Here is a 14571-nt window from a genome sequence, read left to right on the forward strand (position 1 = left end):
CCCTGCTGGGGCTCTCGTGGAAGGGACGAAAAGTGGCCACCTGCCCAACTCCCCACTTCCAGGTGCGTCCTCCAGTTGCTACCTAACAGGATTGGCCTTGGATTCCTCCTCCAGCTACCCAGCTACTGAGCTTCTTCGGTCTCCCCTCACGGGCCTGACCCACCCTCGGGGGTATTCGGGAGACCCAGGGCGCTGCTCCCTTCCACCACCAAGCGGGCAGAGGGGAGGACCCCAGACATCCAAGGCCTGAGTGTGGGTGCAGTGAGGTGACGTCCCTCTCCTGGGAAATCGGTTGGGCCCCAGGAGTCAGGCCCAGGGAGGCTGCGCCTGCAGCCCGGGTGCGGCGCCGTCCCCCTGGCTATCTTTCCTCTCCGCGGTGGCCTGGGGGCGGACGGACGCGGCGGCGCCCATCCTGGCCTCCGTGCGGTTTCCCGGCTAGGCCCAAGGAGGTGGTGGAGCGGGAGAGAAGAGGGAGGAGCGCGGGGAGCTGGAGGGGAAGATCGAGGAGCAGTGGGGTGGGCGGGGGTGGGAGGTAGGAGCAGCCGGCCGGGAAGGAGGAGGAGAAGCGGCGGGCGGGGGTGAGTCCGGGGTTGGGGGGGCGAGGAGCCGGGAGCCGACGAGCCCCCAAGGGAGACTGGAGGCAAAGCAGCCTAAGGAGAGTGAAGGGTTTGCAGCAAAAAGGGGGAGGAGCCGCCGCGGGAGAAGGGGTGGAGGGAGGGGCGAGGACCCGGGTAGGGGCGGGGCCTGCGTACGCCCCGCCCCCCGGCCGCGCCGAGGAACGAAGATGGCCGGGCGTGCCGCGGGAACCGAGGAGCTGCCGGCAGCAGCGGCGGCGGCGGCTCTGGGGCTGTGACTCCACGCGCGGCGGCAACCCGAGTGACCCAGGCAGCGCGGGCAGCGGAGCGCAGGGCTAGGTGGGCGGCGGGCGGCGGGCAGCGGGCGGGCGCCCGTGCGCGGGCGCCGGGCGGAGGATGCATCGGGCGCGGCGGGCGGCTCCCCGCGACCGCCCCCGCGCCCCGGGCGCCGGGCCTTAGTGCTGGCGGAGGAGGCGGCGCGCGTGGGGCGGCCGGGCGGCGGCGGGGCCCGAGCCGTCATGCCGTGGTTGAGCGGCGGCCGCCGGCGGCGGCGGGGACAGCCGCGCGAGGCCCCGCGGGAGCCGCCGCCGCCCGCGCAGTCCCCGCGGGAGCCACCGCCGTCCGCGACCCCCGCCGCGGCCCCCGCGCCCCCCGCGCCCTCCGCGCCGCCACCGCCGCGGGCCCGAGAGAGCGCCGAGCTGCCGTTGCCCGCCGGCTGGGAGGAGGCACGCGACTATGACGGCCGGGTCTTCTACATAGACCACAACACGCGCCAGACGTCGTGGATCGACCCCCGGGACCGGTAAGGGGGGCGCGGGCCCGGGCTAGTGTTGGGGCACCCCATTCCTTGGCCCAGGGAGAGGATCGAGGACACCGGGAGGCCTCTGGGTCTGGGCAAAGATCCGGGTGCCCCCTTCCCCGGGGCCCTGGACGAGGATCGAGGCGCCCCCTCTCCGGGCCTCGAGCCCCTGGAGCGCGGAGCCCTGGCCTCCTCCCGGCCTCCACTGCGGGGCGGACACTCTGACTTGGTTCCCTCACGTCACCCGCTGACCGACGCCTGGGAGCTGGGCGCCTGGAATTTCCTCTCCAGGGGCTGACGGATGGCCCTCTCTTCCTTTTTCCGCCGCGGCCTCGCCCATCCCTGCCGGGCCTCTGCGGCCCACCGCCCCGGGCTGTGGCCCCACAGGCGCCCCCCGGCCCCGCGGTGGCCAGATGAGCTGTCATCTTGGAGCTCAAACGTGCGCCCCAGCTCCGTGGTGTGGGTTCCTTGTCTGGCAGGCTCAGCCTAGTTTCCATTCGAAGACTCTGCCAGATGGGATGGGACACTTCAGGGATTCCCGGTTCTTTGGAGGAACCACCAAACTGGGTTGGTTACTCTTCAGCACCTTAGAAACAGAGTAAAAATTCTGATGGAAAAAGCCTTGTGTACTGCGGCCAGAGTGGACTCTGATTAGACCCATATGCTTTTGGAATAAATGGAAAACAAAAGTTGAATTTTCGCTTTCCTTTTTGTGCAAGATACGAGTAGAGCTTTCAAGTTGTCTTCTGATTCATGTAACTAAATCCTCCGGAGTGAAAAACCGATGCTTCTAAAATCGAACACCAGATTGCGATTAATTAAATTCGTGTAATGACGGTTTCCCTTAACTTTTTGTTCCATTGTCTGTTGGTTTCAGTGGTTCAGCTGCTCTTGGAGAGATGCGTTTTTTTTGTGCACTTGGAATTTTGTTGAAACTGAGCGTTTCCAGTGATTTTCTGATATCTTGTCCTCTCGGAGCAAGTTCGCTCCACGCTGGGCCTGAGTGCCAGAAAGGAAATACTGCGAGCTTCCCAGTGATTTTAAGACATGAAAAGGCCTAGTGTGGTGACATGCTCCTGTTTCCTCTTCCCTGCACAGGAAAGGCAGCGCTGCATGGCATTGGCGTTTGAAAATAAACTTTTGAGGAGGGAAGCCGAATTATTGTTTGAAGATTTCTCTGGGTTTGGATAGGGAAAACAAAGAAAGGCAAAAGGATCATGGTTCCCTAACAAAATTCTCTTTGAACATTGCAGACTTCTGGACTCGGAGACTTAGATGAGTTATAGCACAGTTTTTATGGCTTAGAAAGATGCTTAGTTATTTTGAAAATCAGGTGAGATCATATTATAATTTTAACCAAAGGCTCGAGCCACAGCTGTCTGATCAAGCCTCAGATGGTTCTGGAGTTGGTAGACCTGCTTGGAATGCGGCACCCTTTTATGCCGTATGTCTGCTAAAAATCCAAACAACTGGAAAATGACCCAATTAAAAATACTCTTTTGCTTAGGAAAGGCGAAGACTCATTTCATGAGGATAATATAAAACAGTTGGGGTTACGGTGGAGTGGGGACTCAGGCTGGAAAGCACACATGTAAGAATTTCCATTTTTAGCGGTCCCACCGGGGACCTAGGTGAGCAGGCCCTCCAGAAGACAGCTACCAGAATCTTCCTTTCCGGGCATTTCGTATGCATTTCCGCTGTGCCTCTTTCCAGAAATCTGTGTCGCTGAATGACACTTTCACGCTTTTCAGACATCGCCTATGTTACAGATTTTTAAAAAGTCCTGTTTCTCATGCTCAAAGTGTCGATTGAGTGGAACAAAAGTGGATATTTTCCTTTTTTTTTTTTTTTTTTGGTAAAGTAAAAACATGTGTACACTTTTATGAGACATTGTTTTTATAGCGAGTGAGAATTCAGCAGGGGACAGCTTGCACTTCGGCTCCCATAATACCTTGCCCGAAATATGTATGGAATGTTCAGCAAGCCACAAACATTTAAGTGGAGCCTACGGAAGGGTGTAAATGGTGTAATAGTCATTCTTCTTCTTCTTGCAAAACAGAGCCCTGCTGATTTTGATAGGTGACTGGTTATCCTGTAAAGTCCTAAGTGATTTTCACTATATGGGGAAAAACTGTGTGTGTCACAACACAGCCTTTTCTCCATGTGCATCTGACAGTGAAAACCCTTTTTTTTTGGCGTCGAGTTTGGCCCCCCCTCCCCCCCATCAGCAGACAGTACTCAAGACGTGAGGACTTTCCCTGGTTGTACGGCTATAAATACCATAACATTCCTTGCATTAATAATTCGATTTAACAAAAATGAGGGCTTTCCCCAAACAGCTTCCAAACAGAAACCTGACAAGAGAGGCAAATAAATAGGTTTTTAGGGGAAATGAACATACGGAGGAATAGATGAATGTCTTAGGCGAAAATTGTGACTTGACTGAGAACCTCGTTTCATATATAATTTTTTAAAACCGTAATAGCCTAAAATATGCTGCCGTGAGCCAGGTAACCAACCGAGGGCCGAGGGTTGTAAACAACCTCTTCCAGCATTTTAGAGTAATTCCATTCAATGCCGTGGTGAACATTTCATATTGCCAGCTCGGGACGTGTTTGGTGAATGGTTGTAGCTGTACTTTCTTTTTTGAGTGACAACCAAGAGGTTGCAAGCCTGAGGAACCATCTTTACAGATGTGGCTACAGATGTGTTAAAAAAAAAAAACAAAAACGCACAACCAAAACACCTCAGTGTTTTCAAAACAGAATTTCTTTCGTGTGATCATGAACCCACCTGCGGTTTAAATTCACTATCTCTGCGGATCAGAATTGTGCGTATGATTTTCCCAGTTCTGGGGTGGGAGTCATACCCAAAACTTTGTTAAAAAATACCAAGTTAATTTACCATTTCCGTGGCTGGTCGTTGCTAGCAGCGAATCGTGTGTGGTTTACATTAGTGGCACATGTGCCTTCTACATATATGAACTCGCAGATCAATGGTCACTTTATAAAAAGGTGGTTACCATGTAGGCGGGAAATACGGGAAGACCTTTTTTGCCGCTTTTGGAAACATTCGGTGCCTTCGACGGTTGTGTCTCTGTCTGCTTCTGGCGGGGTGGTGTTGACAGCCTCCTGTAGATGGACTGCGTGGTCGAACCTTCCTGTTCTGCTTCCGAGAGCTCAGTGGGGATTGTGCGTTGCTGGAAATGCCCACCTGGAGCAGAGTAAGAGGGGTGGGCCCCTTCACACTGGGGACCAAAGCAGAGCATAAATGGTCAGGATGCTGCTGGGAGGCCCCGATCCTGTCATGACAAAAGCTGTTAGGGAGCCACTTGTTCACGAGATGGGATTTGACCTGCGCCACGCGGAGGAATTCTGTGGTGTATTAAAAAAGTCCTTTGAACCATTGCTAGTGCTTTAAGGAGAAAACAATCCGTGGTTCTGGAATTTGCCATGTTGGAGCCCCACATGACAGGGCCCGCTGACATCACTGCTACCTTCTTGGAACCTAGGTTATTCAGTGTTAATTAATAGGAGGTTTCCTATATTTACCACCACAGAGTCTATTTTGGGATTTTGTAAACTTTCTGATAAACAGGTAATGATTTCTCCACTTTTCACTCTTTAAGATTATAGGTAGTGTTTGTAAAAACATGGGGGAGCGCCTGGCTTTTAAGGCCATAAGCTGTGGGCTTCTGTAAGACTCTTCCATTCAGATGATCAACACCCACTTCCTGGTTTATTCTTGGTCTAATATCTTTCTTTTCTTTTCTTTCTTTTTCTTTTTTCTTTTTTTTTTTTTTTTTTTAAGAAAAGTGAATGGAAAAGTCATTCATTTCCAAAAATAGCTCTCGGATGTTTAGAAATCTCTGTTTCCTTTTCTTCCCTTTCAGTCTGATTTTGGAAGTGGCAATTATGGGTTTCACCTTCTCTCGTAGGCACTGTTGTTGCAGAAACCCTTGGGTCAAGTGTCCTGTCAGAGGTCACCTGCTGGGCCCGGTGAGCTTCTTCTAGCCTGGGTCCTTTTGCTCACGGGCTGCCTTTCCAGTAAATCCAGGAAAATTAATCTGATAGAATAAAAGAAGAGCTAAATTCTTCGGAGTTCAGTTGTTCCCATTTACATCCAGTAAAATGAAGTGATATTTCTAGATTCCTGGCCTTCTGTGTGCTGGGATGGTAGATGGAGACCAAGTGTGTCTGGGAGATGGGAGACACACAAAACGGAGACTGTGATGGTTGCCAGGCCCCATTATCAGGCGGCGATGGCTTCTGAGAAAAGGAGGAGGGCTCACTAGAGCCTGGGGGTTCTTTATCGTCTTCCACCGTCTCCTTGGTCGAGGCCTTTCTAGTGCTTTCTCAGTGCTGGGGCGGGAAGCGGCAAGGTGAGAAAAGTGCTGCAGCTGCGGAAGTGCTGGGTGTGTTTGGTCCTTAGAGAGGGACCAGGTCAATTTGACTGACCCAGCGTCTTCGTGTATGGCAGGCCAGACTCGGGCAAGGCCTCGCATAGCTTGAACCCTACAGCTTTGGGGTTGGAAGAGTCAGGGCTGTCTCCCACAAACTCCTCATCCCATACTTGAGGGCCACAGCCAAGGGGTGCATCCCTGTTGGAAGGACAGGGACTTGAGCTGAGTCTGACCCTGATCCAGGGCTCTGTCGCCTGTGCCACCCAGCTGCCCAGCCCCTGCTTAGTTGTAAGCATACTCCCTCTGTTCATTCGCTCCTGCATTTACTCATTTGGGAGCTGTTGCCCAGCCTCTCCGTCTTAGGGTCTTTTCCAGGGTTCAGGATCCCAAGGGCGGAGCCCCAGCGGACAGGCCCTGCCTCTGGGAGGGCTCACACGTCCTTTCCCCTGCGGCCTCCCATGCTGTTCCTGCCTCCAGGGTCTCCCCGCTGGGATCCTTGGGTCTTAAGGGCACATGTGGGGTGCTTAGCATGTGCCAAGCAGTCTAGGCGCTTGCACGGGTGCTCGACCTGAAAGCCCACGACGACTGTGTGAGCTGTAGGGCAACAGGTGATGGAGCGGAGGCCCAGAGGGGGGCACTTAGTAACCTCGCTTCCCAGAGCCTGCGAGGAGCGGCTTCTTTCTGACTCCAGAGGTGAGCCCCGATCCACTGCTGAGGCCTGACTCTCCCCTGGCTAAGGAACTGCGTGCCCCTTGTACTGTGTTATGCCCACTGGCTCCTTTTATCTTGTGTTCCTTGTTGTTAGATATTTAACAGGACCCCCCCTCCCGCCCGCCCGCCCCCTCCCCCAGATGGAATAATGACCTTCCAAAGATGTCCACATCCTAGTTTCCAAAACCTATTAATGAGTTACCTTCCAGGCAAATGATATTTGTAGGTGGGATTAAGTTAAGAATCTTGAAATGAGGTGATCATCCTGGATTATCTCGGTGGGCCCAGTGTAATCACAGGAGTCCTTACAAGAGGGAAGCAGAGGGTTAGAGTCCGAGAAGGAGATGCGACAGCAGAAGCAGGCCTTGGAGTCATGTGACCCTGAGCCACAGAGTGCAGGCAGCCTCTTAGAAGCTGGGAGAGCCAAGGAAGTGGATTTTCCCTTCGAGCTTGCAGTTGGAACACGGCCCTGCCGACACCTTGATCTTGGCCACATGAAACTGATTTTTGACTGCCGTCCTCCAGAAGTGTGAGATCATAAATGTGGGTTGTTTTCCCACCACGTGGTTTGTGGTAGTTTGTTACAGCAGCAGTGGGAAACTAATACAGCCTCGATGCTGTTTTCCCAGAGGGGCTGGGAGCGTCTGGCGAGCTCGGTGTCTTTGGCAGCAGCCACACCAGTCCATGTCTGTTGGGTGCTCGGGGCGGGGCGGGGGGGGGGGGGGGACTGTGCTAAGCATTTTACACTTTCTGCCGGGCTCCTCACCACAGCCCTAGGAGTCCTGTTCCTGTGGATCGAGTCCGGAGTTTCACTCACGTTAGGCCCCAAGTCATATATATATATATTTGCATTTTTATTTTATTATTATTATTTATTATTTTAATACTTATTTCCCCAATACATTTTTTTTCTACTGTGCAGCATGGTGGCCCAGTCACACATTCTCTTTTTGCACAGTATCCTGCTCCATCATAAGTGACTAGGCATAGTTCCCAGTGCCACCCAGCAGGATCTCATGGCTCATCCATTCCGAAGGCAACAGACTGCATCTATGAACCCCGAGCTCCCCAGCCATCCCACTCCGTCCCCCTTCCCCTTGACAACCACAAGTCTGTTCTCCGAGTCCATGCTTTTCTCTTCTGTGGGCCCCAAGTCCTGTCTGATGAGCCAGCCAAGTAAGCGTGCGGGGCAGGGCGGATTTCTGAGAGAAGAGGCCACGTAGGAACGTGTCGGAGCTTTTCACGGATGCTGACGGCCCTGAGCCGGAGATATCCAGGGTACCAGGACTAGAGAAGTCAGGGACTCTGTCGGAGAAGCTGTGAAGGAAACAAGCCGCGCCCGGGACGCAGCCGATGCTTGAATTCAGGCCGAGGGTCGGCAGAGGAATCTTGCTGACTCACCAGAGGCCAACCTGGAGGCCACCTGTCAACCGCGCTCAGAAGCCGTCACGGTTGCCGCCCCCGTCGTCGTCGTTGTTGACCGTGCGCGCTCGGGGTCTTGGTGTCATCGGGGAGCATGTTGGGCCGCTCGGCGTCCTTTGTGGCTGAGAGGCCGTGTCCTCGAAGGTGTCCAACCCTGGCAGGTGCCCCTGTAGAGCAGGCTCTCGCGGCCCCACACTGTTAGCCCCTGGGGAGGGGCTCCGTCCGTGCTGTCGCGCTGCCTGCGTAGCGCAGGGGGTTTGGCCGCAGCCCTGGCCTCTACCTGGGGCCTGCCAGCCGCACAGCCCCCCAAGACACGACCCCCGAAGGTGTCTTCAGACGTGATCAGACGCCCGCTGGGGCGTCAGCCGGCCTGTTTGAGACCCGCTGATCTCCTTCTGTCCGCCCGGTTGCAATGACGCCTGTTGAGGAGCTGGATTTTCTCAAGTGGATGGGCAGTTCCCCAGGTGTTCCTCAGCAGAGGGTGAGACCACAGAGACCCGCTGTCTGTGTTTCCACGAAGAACGGGTGTTATACATGTTTTTGTGCAAATCCCTGCATTTACTAAGCATGCAACTAGGAATACCAGTACATGGAGCTTTGGGAAAGTAATATGAATGTATTCTTCAGTTGGTAGAATATTCTCCATCAACAGGTCGTGACTAAATGCCAAGTGTATATGTGTGTGCAGGGGACCAGAAGAAAATGAGTGTGTTAACACTTCACTGTTCCACAGCATGCCAGAGAGCCGGCCTGGCCTCCTGAGTGTGTGTGTGTGCGTGTGTGTGTAGATTTCAGGTTGCCTGAGACCTCCCTAGAGACATACCCATCCCCCCCAATCCCTTCTCTGGATGAAGGAGCCACCAGAGAAAGGTGCCCGTCTCTGGTGTGGGGAGCCCTCTGAGTGTATGGGTCAACTGGCTTTGTCCTGTTTTTAAAAATTGAAATAGACCTCATATACTGTAAAATGTACCATGTTATTTTATTTTATTTCAGTTTTTAGGGCCGCACTCGCGGCATATGGAAATTCCCAGGCTAGGGGTTGAATTGGAGCTGTCGCCGCTGGCCTGCACCACAGTCACGACAACGTGGGATCCAAGCCACGGCTGTGAGCTACACCACAGCTCATGGCAACGCCAGATCCCCGACCCACTGAACGAGGCCAGGGATCAAACCCGCATCCTTATGGATACTAGTCGGATTCGCTTCTGCTGTACCACAATGGGAACTCCAAAATGTACCGTTTTAAGTGCGCAGTTTAGTGGGGTTTTTTTTGGTACATTCACAAGCTTGTGCAACCGTCGCTACTATCTCATTCCAGAACATTGTCATTGCCTCAGAAAGAAACCCTGGGAGTTCCCACTGTGGCTCAGTGATAATGAACCCGACTAGTGTCCATGAGGATGTGAGTTCGATCCCTGGCCCTGCTCAGTGGGTTAAGGATCTGGCATTGCTGAGCTGTGGTGTAGGTCAAAGACTCGGCTCGGGCCTGGCCTGGCTATATGGCTGTGGCTATGGTGTAGGCCAGCAGCTGTAGCTCCAATTCGACCCCTAGCCTGGGAACTTGCATAGGCCACAAGTGCAGCCCCCCAAAAAAGAAAGAAAGAAACCCTGTACCCATGAACAGGTAATTCCTCATGTCCCCCTGCTCCTGGCAGCCATGAAGCTCTCCTCTGTCTCTGTAGATTTGTCGGTTCTGGACGTTTCATGTACTTGGAGTCACGCAGTCTGTGGCCTTCCATGTCTAGCTTATCTCACTCAACATCATGTTTTTGAGATGTGTTTGTGTTGCAGCCTGGAGCAGTGCTCCCTTCCCTTTCATCACCAAATACTGTTCCATGGTGTGGCTCCACTGAATTTTTTTTTTTTTTTTTTTTTTTTTGCCTTACCCATAGCATGCGGACGTTCCCGGGCCAGGGATCAAACCCGTGCTACAGTGCCATCTGTGCCACAGCTGCAGCAACGGTGGATCCTTAACCCTATGCGCCACAAGGGAACTTCCTCCACTGTGTTTTGGAAGCCGCCCTGAGGTGCCCTCCCTGTCCAGGTGTTCCCTGCAGAATATAGGAAGTAGCTATGTCTTTAATTCCATTATGTCAGCTCCCAACTATTTTACTCGAAGTAAAATGACCATGCATATATTTACAATGTCAAAATATAAACATGACCTCGTGTCCTCGGTGAGAAAAATGAGGTCTCGGGCTGGCCGTGATCAGCTGTTGTCTGTTCTTCGAACGCTGCTTGTTTTGGCTCCTTGATGCCTGGGAGCAGGCTTCTCCGCTAGGACTGTACACAGTCGAGCTGGCCGGGAGCTTCAGGAATCCTGGCACCTGGCACGTGGGCCAGGTAGCCCCGTGTTCTAAGCTGCTCTAAAGATTGCACTGTGCAGTTCGTTTGTGCCAGGGCTAGTGCGAAAGTGAGTCTGGAGATGGGAATCACCATTGAGAGACTTGGTGCATTTATGAGTTTTTCCCTGCAAACTGCACCAAACCCATTGTCGTCGTCGTCTGTCCAGTTTTGAAGAAGAAAGTGCTCTTGTCCTGTGCCCCAGCTGGCCAGACCTGCATTCGGGTCCTAGCTGTCGTTTAGCTGGCTGCACCTGCTTGTAACATCAGTTTATTGTGGCCCTCTCACATAAACTGGGGCCAGCGTGGGTGGTGGCCGGGGTTCAGGAGCGAGGGGGCTGCGTGCGGAGCCTGGGTCCCCAGCTACAAGGCAGCAGAAGTTGTTGGCATGTGGAGCGCAGCGCTGCATTGCAGCGAGGTTGGAAAGCCGCCAGTCTGGAGGACCGAGATGAGGAAGCCCTCAGTGGCCGTGGGTGTAGGATGGGTCCAGTGTGTGCCTTAAGAGAGAGGGGTCAGTGTCTCCGTTCACATTTGTTTGTAAGGACTTTGTGTTCCTCTTTGGGGGAGATAGTGGTGGGAACCATGAAGATAGAGTCAGGGGTGGCCAGTATGTCTTTTTATCCCTGTTGCTCTTTGAACTCTGTGGATTTATCAACTCTTCAGATAATTAAATGAAAAATTCCGCACAGAACAGGGTGCTGTAGGAGTTCCCTGGTGGCTCAGTGGGTTAAGGATCTGGGGTTATCACTACTGTGGCTCTGGTTGCTGCTGTGGTGCAGGTACAAAACAAACAAACAAAAAACCCCGGGTGCTATTATAGATAAAAATTTCAGAAGCCCTTCTCCTGCCTCTTCTCCCTTCCCCTCCCCCCCTTCCTTCCTCGACCTCTATCCCCTGGCAATTTCTATTCCCTAACTTGAGCCTAGAATACTTTCCTGTTTCTAATGATGATGTCACTACCCAATATAGTCAGCCAGTGTTGCTCTTCGGTGGATATTTTCAGTTCTGTCACTGCGCATTTGGAATTTCAGAATTGTGACACATGGCTTTCATGGCCTACTGCTTGGGAATTGCCCTTCCTGTCTTTTTTGAGGATTTTCTCCCGCCCCTTTTCCCTGGGTGTCCATTACTTTTTGGAAGCGTCAGTTACATGGGGACAGATGGACGCGTTGGGTGAAGTGCAAGAGGATTTGGAACGGGGGCGTTTCAGGCTTCCAGCCCAGGGCGACCGGCAGGGCCGAGGCCCGGCTCCCGTCTCCAGGATGGGGCCTGGCGTTCCGAGCGCAATTCAGGGACGGTCTGGCCGCAGCCAGCCGCGATGGCACCCTCTCTCCCGTTCCGCTTCCGTCCAGAAATGCCCCTCGCGCACAGGGGCCTGCTTCTCAGAGGAAACGTTCTGAAAGAGGGCATGACGCTGTCCTGACAGTAGGCCCTTCTGAGGCCTGGTGCTGCATTTATGAAGCTTAACGTGCTTCATGGGACTGATCACCCCATCACTGCAGCCAGAGGATCGGTGGCGTTGGTAAAACTGGATTCTTGGACATCCTGGTGACCAACAGCGCTGCCTGGTGGAGTTTTTCTCTGCACCCAGCTGTGCTTCTCTCCCGCAGACCCCACCATCCAGTCTCGGTTGGCGCGGTGCTGTGATGCACAGGCGTGCGTGGTGCTGATGGTCAGGCCCATGGGGAGCTCACGGAAGCGTTCTTGCCGCGTGAGAATGACCGCATGTAGAAATAGGCAGAACGCAAGAAAATGCCCGCTTGCCTCCCTCAGGCACCCGGCCTTACAACAGCTGGCCGTATGGCCTTCTGGTCCCTTCTCGATACCTCTCCCGAAGCATATGTGCAGAAGCCTGGACCTTCGTTTTGGAGGTTTATGGAAATGGGATCGTGCTCTCCCTCTCTTCTCTGTGCCTTGCCGTTTTCATTGAACGGTCTGCCTAGGTGCTCCTTCCACCATCAGAAGACGTGGATCCACCACCGTTCTTTTCAAAAAACATGTTTTTATGGAGGTAAAGTGAAATTCACTCAATGTAACTCCTTCTCAAAAAAAACATGGTGCCACCACGCCCTCTGTCCACTTCCAAGACATTTCCATCTCCCCCAAAAGAAGCCTGTGCTCATTAAGCCCTCACTCCCCGTTCTGCCTCCACCAGGGCTGGCAGCCACCAAACCACCCGTGTCCTCTCTGTCTCCGTGGATTCGCCTGGCCCGAGAAGTTCAGGGAGGTGGGATCAGGTTTATATATCTGTGTGTCTGTATACAGATGCCCTTTCGTGTTTGGCTTCTGCCACCTTGCCTGATGTTACTGAGGTTCATCCACGAAGTCGGGATCTGGTTTGGGGCTTCTGCTTTTGTTTTAGTGCCAAGGACACACATACCAGCACGTGATCCTAACTGAGGGCAGCCATGTGAACTCTGCACATGGGAGCAGCCGTCACCCTTGAAGAAAAATCAATTGCGGATCAAAGAGATCAACTTAATGTAGCTTTTAGTTTGTTGGAGAAAGAGAGAAGTAGAGAATGTTTTGAAGTTTCTTTTTAAATTGAGGGCTAGGAAGCCAGAAGTGAATGGGGTTTTTGTTTGTTTGTTTTGTTTTGTTTTTTCGTCTTTTTAGAGCTGCAGGTGTGGCACATGGAGGTTCCCAGGCGAGGGGTCCAATCGGAGCTGTAGCCGCCGGCCTACGCCAGAGCCACAGCAACGCCAGACCTGAGCCGCGTCTGCGACCTACACCACAGGTCACGGCAACACCGGATCCTTCACCCACTGAGCGAGGCCAGGGATCGAGCCCGCAACCTCATGGTGCCTAGTCGGATTCGTTTCCACTGCGCCACAACGGGAACTCCAGCGAATGGGGTTTTTAATAAATACAAAAAAAAGAGATGCTGCATCTGTGCCAGATGTGGTGGAGGATAACACATAATTAATATCACCTAGCTCTTTTCCTCAAGGAGATGGGAAATGAAAAGACCTTATATAAAATAGTAGGCCAGCGATGCAGCCGTTGCCAGCCTGCTGCTGGGGGAAGGGTCAGCCTTGAGGTCAGAGGGTGCCGAGGGTCCAGGTCCATGCCTGTGCCATGCCACTGCGCACGTCCCCCGATGTACTTGTGGCAAGATCTTCTTACACAAACAACAAGAATAACAGTACTTGTTGTCGGTCGGCGACCTGATGCTTGCTGAGTGTAAACTGTTTCCCAGATGTGGTGGCTGGCCCCGGGAGATCTTAGGACAGGGGTTGGCTAATAGCAGCCTGCAAGCCGAATCCAGCTGGCCACCTGTTTTTGTACAGCCTGCAAGATAAGAATGGATTTCCATTTTTAAATGGTTGAAAAAGAATCAAAAAGAGAGTAGTATTTCGTGAAAGTTATGTGGAATTCAGGTCTCAGTGTCCATAGATTAAGTTTTATTGGAGCACAGCCATGTCTGCGCAATTATTTATTGTCTGTGGCTGCTTTTGAGCTACAAGGACAAAGTTGAGTTGCTGGGCAGAGACCATGTGGCCTGCAAAACTGGAAATATTTACTGTCTGGGCCTTTGCAGAGAACATTTGCTGACCTCTGGTCTTAGGAGAATACGGGGTCTAATCCAGGTAACTATTAGTCACTGGGGGTGGGGTGGGTAGGGCCGGGGCAGGGGGAACAGGCTAGGAAGACTCCAGCTGGGGAGTTCCCTGGTGGCCTAGTGGTTAAAGGATCCAGCGTTGGCAGTACTATGGCACGAGTTCGAGCCTTGGCCTGGGAAATGCATGCCATGGAAGTGGCAAAATAAAATAAAATAAGAGAGAAGACCTCAGCCGAAAGTCTAAGCAGCTGGAGGGAAGGAGCTCAGAATTGTAAAATGCAACTGGGGACCTTTGAGTCAAGGAACCCTCAGAAGAGGCTTCTTTCCTCCCCCCAGAAGGATGCTGCATCTAACTGTCAGGAGACAGCCACGGCAAGTTAGATTAGCTCATTTAAACAACGTGCAAATTCAGGTGACAGTTGACCCTTAAACACCTTGGGTTTGAACTACGTGGGACCACCTGTGGGTTTTTTTTTTTTCCCCAATAACGAATACTCCAGAACAAAACTGTGCATCCGGAAGAGCCATAGGAACAGGGGGCTAACTCTACGTTATACGCAGATTTTCAACTTTGTGGAGAGTGGGAGGGTGCACACCCCAGCCCCCGTTTTGTTCAAGGGTCAACTGTACTTTATGTAAGGCAGGAAAATAATCACTTTTAGAATGATTTTCATTAAAAAATACACAGCTAATTCTGGGGATCTAATGCACAGCATCAGGGTTACAGTTAATGGTACTATAGTTGCATACCTGAAAAT

General features: G+C 52.8%; 1 protein-coding gene across 1 annotated transcript in view; it reads left to right on the top strand.

Moving 5' to 3' along the window:
- Nucleotides 1–893: 893 nt before the first annotated feature.
- Nucleotides 894–14571, top strand: part of WWC3 (WWC family member 3) — a 115832-nt gene continuing 102154 nt past the window's right edge. Inside the window, exon 1 of the mRNA XM_013985877.3 lies at nucleotides 894–1377. Within this exon, the coding sequence (XP_013841331.3) occupies nucleotides 1094–1377 (284 nt within the window). The 5' untranslated portion in view covers nucleotides 894–1093. The remainder of the gene's footprint in view (nucleotides 1378–14571) is intronic.

This window comes from Sus scrofa, chromosome X (genome assembly GCF_054392235.1).
Source record: "Sus scrofa isolate SSC_HxYL_T2T_F1_AM1 chromosome X, Sscrofa_HxYL_maternal_Yorkshire_Landrace_v2.0, whole genome shotgun sequence".
Taxonomy (NCBI): domain Eukaryota; kingdom Metazoa; phylum Chordata; class Mammalia; order Artiodactyla; family Suidae; genus Sus; species Sus scrofa.